Here is a 6,249-nt window from a genome sequence, read left to right as displayed (position 1 = left end):
GTGGTAGAGCGCTAGCCTTGAGCTGAAGAGCTGAGGGACAGCGCTCAGGCCCAGAGTTCAGGCCCCACGACTGGACCCAAAAAAATAAAAAAAACTTTCTTCCCTAAGAATTATCCCTCAGCGTTCTCAAAATGTTGGGTGTTTTCTCTCATATCACCTCATAATACCAGGCCTACAGATGGAAAAGTGGCTCAAGTTGTTGCTCACTATCATTTCAAATCATTACCCCACTTTCTTTCATTGCAACTTGCTTCCTAAAACACTCTGGGTTTAAAGCTTCTGCCTTTATGTATCATCTGCCACCCTGCCTGGTTATACATAGAGATTCCAGTATACTTTTCCTATTTTAAAAAAATTACTATCTTGTTCATTATTATTCTCTCTAGTATTATCACAGGAATAAACAGTGGTGGACATACTATCCACATATCCATACAAACCTTAACTCTACAATCTGGCTTCTCAATTCCTTGGCCTTCTCTTTTTCCAGTGGTTTATTCTCCCTCCACTGGTGACCACTGTCACAGTTTCTATCAATAATAGTATCCCATCTCCTTTTATTTCCAAGTATCTCATTATCCAACTACTACTCCAGACTCTAACAATTCTTTTTGTTCCATCATGATATATAATCCATTAACCCTATTAACTTGTGCAAACCCAGTCAGACCCAGCACTGGCTGAAAAATGCATTAAAAATAAAATAAAATATTTCACTAGTTGTTTCTAAGTACACTGACATTTTTTACCCATTAGGAAAAGAAACGATGAACTTAGAACTTTAAATATACAGCTCAAGGTCTGGGTAAAAGACCAGAAATTAACTACTTTAATAGATATGTCTAGTGACCACAGGAAACTGAATTACAATGTAAACTCAATTTATACCCTTATAGAGCATCTTATGTTAAAATTAAGACCTTGACTGGCAAGCAAGAAGACCCTGAAAACTGAAATGGAGACCTATGGGTAAAGTCTAATAAAGCTGAGTACCTGGAATCTCTAAATTTTCCCAAGCCTCCTTTGTCAATACAATACAATCGTCCTTTTTTTTTTTTAATTAGTAAACTTTTACCATATTTACTATTATTATTATTTTTTCCTTTTTTTGGTAGTATTTGAGTTTGAATTTGGGGCATTGAGCTTGTTAGCAGGTGCTCTATCCTTTGAGCCATACCCACAGTATACAAGCATCATTTTTTCAATGTCTGAGGAAATTATTACCTGAAGAGTACTATAAAGGCATTCCTTGAGACAGCTGCCTTGCAAGAACTGATGGCCTTCCTGGGGAACTATTTCTAAAACTTTTTATTATCTAGACACATAGCCAGTCTCAAATCCCAGAAAGTCCTAAAAGTTGGGTACTACATAACCTGTGCTGACATGTAGTACATATGAAAAGAACATCAAGTCTTAGCCAATTATGCTAATAGAAAACTGAGAAACATATATCCCACAATCCCTTTCCCTGTACAGTTGAAAAGAAGAGAAACATGTGCCATACTTAGAAAACAGAAGAAAAGCAGTAGCCATATATTCTAAAAGATTAGGGTAATCCGAAGAGAGGAAAAAGCAGCAATATTGGTAGATTTTTTCTTTATTCCATGTCACCACCCCAACTCCATATCCAGTTCTTACAAAATGCCAATTCTCCTGACCAATACCAACCTCAGCCTACTAGAAACTTGATTAAGAATTGACAGATATGGTCACTGTGTATACTGACTTCTACATCAATCTATCTTTGTTAAAAATTAAGACCTTAACCATTAAGCGTCTAAGCCATTTTTATGTCAGTACAGAACATCTGTGGCTTTGTACTATACAACATTAATTCTATCATTTTTGCAAGCCTTTTTAATAAGCATTTGTAAATTTTATGAAGATAAATATTAAGTAATTTTAGAAATTTCAAACAACCACCTCTAAATTGGAACACTCTAAGTTCCCTGGGGAAAAGAAATAAAAGTCTTTTTCATCCTAAAAGAAATTTAAAAGACTTACATCATTAGATTGAAACAATCGAGTCATTGCAAAGAAGGCTTCTGTAGCTTCCAGAGTTCCAAAGTGTTCACCCTGAGTAAAATTTAAAACAAATTTAAAACTTTAAAATGTAGTTGTTAAGGATCGTCCCTTTATTTCCGTAAAAAACGTTCAAACTATGGGAAATGTCTTGTTATAAACATTCTGTCTTTTGGTGGTGATTAGTCTGGCTTTCCATTTTAAATCCCAGATGGCCATTTATCCACTTATTTAAACTAATTCAGTATCACATAGCACACTTAAAAATTCTGGAACAGTAGTCTCTAAGCTTTTAGCAGAAACTGTTTATATTTCTCTGAAGAAGGACTTACAAGGAGGGAGAATATGACAGTAAGTGGTTTCTAATCAGAATAGGATAGTACTATTACAGCGCCTAAGTGTAAAGATCATACTTTATCCATTTCTACAACACCCAGCACAATGCTTGATGTATCATAAGAGCATAATAAATATTCAGCTGTAAAGTCATATCTCTGAGGATCAATAAGAAGCAAAACAAAAGAGAAGGACCCAGATTTATTAATAAGGTTTGAGTAGCTGCTACTTATCCCAAGCACTGTTCCAATTCCTCAAAAACATGGGCTGAGAGTTTCACACACCTTAATGTGATTAACAAGTCATTTGGGGATCTTGCAAATGTTGCTGAACTGGGAATTTTTTATTTATTTATTTATTTTTTGGTCAGTTGTACGGCTTGAATCAGGGCCTGGGTGCTGTCCTTGAGCTCTTATGTTCATGGCTAGTGGTCTATCACTTTGAGCCACAGCTCCACTTCTGGTTTTTGAATAGTTAATTATAGATAAGAGTCTCATGGGGGACTTTTCTACCCAGGCTGGCTTTGAACCACAATCCTCAGATCTCAGCCTCCTGAGTAGCTAAGATTACAGGCATAAGTCATCAGCACCCAACTGGGAATCATATTTTGTTGAATAATGTGGTGTTAGGTAACTTATTCACTAATATTCAAGACATTTCAGATCACAAACTACACAAAATATTACCATTTCAACAGTTTTAATTTCATTAAAAGCAATACTACATAAGTGCAGTCTCTTTTCAGAACTTCATATTTCATGTAAGTCCCCAACTTTTTAGTTGAAACTCAGTAAATATATGGCTCTCTCAACTGTAGTAGAAATTTAAAAATATTTTTCCATAAAGCCTACCATGATCTAGGGAGAAATAAAATGAATGTTGCCAAACTTGTTTGTGCAATTAATTATGCTTATGTTGTGCTTGATAATTTCCTTATAGTGTTTCAGCATGAAGTTCTCCATGTAAGTAATATTATTCAATATAAAGGGATATGCTGAGTCAACTTGGACTACTCAAAATTCTTTTTATATAATGGACCTAGACAATTTGGGCACAACATATACAAAGAAAGTTAAGACACACTGTATGACTTTAGTTTAAATATAATATACTACCACAAAGGAGTTAATGAGCTTATGGGCAGATATAGTCTATTTTAAATTATATGCTTTTTATTCAGTATCCATTTGCAAACCACAAAAAAATTATTAAATCTCTGGATTAGGTCATCAGCCACAAAACAGAAGAGAAAATGTTCTCTTAGGATTCTCTTAGAATTTGAAATTAGCCTTCTTGGAATCACATGTAAACCACTTGAAATATATGGCATATGTAAGCATGTGTGCACATACACATACAAGTGCATAAATGTAAAATCCATAAACAAAATATTTTATAAAGTTCTCTATATTCTGTGAATTTTTTCAGCCTGAATCAAAGATGGTTAAGGAAACACAAAAATAGCAACACTAATAAAACACAGAATCTACTTTATACTGTCCAGAACAGTACGTAAGACACAGTAAGTATGCAGTAAAATTTGCTAAAGTAACTGAGTGAAAACTATTCAAGATATATACTATGTCCAGCACTATTCTCACTATTTAATATGTATTATTTCATTATATTATTAAGCATTATAATCTCAGTACAGAAGAGGACACACAGGCCTATCATGGTTAAATTACCCAGATTCATGTTGCTAGAAACAGTGAAATATCTAAATAGTAAATCAAACTTAAAGCCATCACTGTTACATACAAAAAAGATAAAATCTCATAAGTTTATCCACCTGTGCACTATATTTTTGGAGAGTCATAAAAACCTCTAAATTCAAGATGCTGCAAAAATTGGGAGCACTAGAGTACAATGTAAATCGTATGTTCCAGCAAGTACATGTTAAATTCAAATCATGTTTATCAAGAATCTACTATTTGCTTATTTTAATACCTTATGAATCTAAAAAGAAATATATAACATATATTCTTGTGCTCAAGAAGAGTATGTTCCTATTATGATAAAATATCATGGATTTTAAAACTATGTGTATTTATAAATATACTTTCCAGAAAGTACTTCATTTCAGGTAATATTTCATTCTGGAACACATGTATGAAGAAAATCTAAATAACTTACCTGGTTGAGTAGGTAAAGAATCTTTGTAAGAATATGCAAGCATCTTCGGGGATTGATGGGAGTTTCATTGAATATACGAGCCTATGGAAATATTAAAAATATTCTTATAGTATATGCTTACCTTTTCTATCATAGGTCACACAAATTTATAATAAATATTTTAATACAATATCCAAATAATGTTACCTGTCTACAGTTCTGTTTACTATAATATACAATTGTCAAGTGTGGCTCTAATTCATTTTTTACATTAACTACTTCAGCTTTATGGGCTTTATCCATTAGAACCCCAATCTTTATCTACATCCCATGAGCACAGTGAGTTTAGTATTGTAACTTCTTCCGACAACCAGTACTAAACACATCCTCTGACATTTAAAATTCCTAACACAAAACACAGTGTCTGCATTTCTAAGTTTGAGGTCTTTCTATGACAAAGAAATATTCCTTTTTCCTCATCTATAGCCTCTGAACTCAATTGAATTACTTGTTTTTTTAATACATAAATGGAAAATGAATTTATTTACTTTTGAACAAAATTAGGGAGAGTGATTTGTTTTTGTCCAAGACTAGCACTAGAACTCTGCATCTGATATTTTCACCCATTGGCTGGCATTCTACCACCTGAGCTAATCCTCCAACCCCTGGGAGAATGAGTCTCAATCTTTCACCCTCTCCCCATAGCAGTGTCGACATTCTTAGTTTGTATTCCTTATCACAATATCCCAGTGGTTCTCTGCCTACTATTCTAAAACAGAACTAAAAAGAAAAAGCACAAACTATTTCCAACCATACCTCCTGTAAGACAGCGCTCTTCTCCAGATGCTGAAAAGGATTGGAACCACTACCTAAAGTACAAACAAAAGAACATCCTCAGAGCTGCCCTACAAAGACTAATTTTATAGAGAAGGGTAATGAATGCTTGGGAAAGCTCACCTAAGTGAGGTGATCATTTGGTGATCAATGGGATAATCATTACCAATATGCACACAAATGGAAGGAAACCCTTTTGATTCCGGTTATGAGTTCTGTCATCACTATACTATTAGATCTTGGGCTTCTGTTTGGCAGAAATCTTCCCCCAAATGAGTGTCTTTATTCTGACCTCTTTTTTTCCCCCGTGAATGTTACAAATACATAATTTTCACATATGACCTATTTAATTTTCAAATGTGTCATTTTTACAGTCACCAAAGAAAGATTCTCACAGAGCATTTTTTATTTCCCTCAAAGCAAGCCCTTCACGTCTCAACACTAAGAGGTAAAAATAAAGAGTTTCACAAGAGCTGAACAGTTCCCATGGTGGTCCACTAACCCAATCTCCACTGCACTTTGTGAGACCAGCTAACACTGAGCTTTCTCTCCTTTTTTATGTATTTATATCTTTTGAACTGGCTTGCCATCTTCCCCATGTGGACCACAGGTAGGTATCAAGACGCCAAGTCATTTCTGGAGGCCTGAGCATTCAATCAGCTGGGTCCCAGGAGGTGGTCTTGGCCCCTGGGAACAAACAAGAATCAAAGGCCCACCAGAAGACTAGACAACAGCATCAGACACTTAAAATGCACACACACAGCACACAGGGCCCGGACCCCAGGCCCGAGAACTAGGCGCTGCGGCCCGGGCCTCACCGCCCCTGCACCCCCTCCCCTCCGCCCCGGCCGCCGACACGTGCGCAGCGCTCCTCCGCCCCCCGTCAGGGGTCCTCGGGGAGGCGGTTCCGAGGGGCTCTGGAGAGGGCGGGGAGGGGGCGGG

At 36.0% G+C, this 6,249-nt stretch overlaps 1 protein-coding gene across 1 annotated transcript; it reads right to left on the bottom strand.

The window, feature by feature from the left end:
* Nucleotides 1-2,004: 2,004 nt before the first annotated feature.
* Nucleotides 2,005-5,989, bottom strand: LOC106002630 (coatomer subunit gamma-2-like; the record flags this gene model as incomplete). The annotated part of the gene is made up of 4 exons (XM_013037479.1): nucleotides 5,810-5,989; nucleotides 5,290-5,342; nucleotides 4,495-4,575; nucleotides 2,005-2,076 (listed from the first exon to the last, which is right to left on the bottom strand). Coding segments are annotated over exons 1-4 (303 nt in total), but the record flags the coding sequence as incomplete, so codon positions are not given.
* Nucleotides 5,990-6,249: the final 260 nt, after the last annotated feature.

Source organism: Dipodomys ordii, unplaced genomic scaffold (genome assembly GCF_000151885.1).
Source record: "Dipodomys ordii isolate 6190 unplaced genomic scaffold, Dord_2.0 Scaffold15346, whole genome shotgun sequence".
NCBI classification, from domain to species: Eukaryota; Metazoa; Chordata; class Mammalia; order Rodentia; family Heteromyidae; genus Dipodomys; species Dipodomys ordii.
The sequence above is the reverse complement of the archived record's forward strand: the minus strand, read 5'-3'. Positions and strand labels throughout refer to the sequence as shown.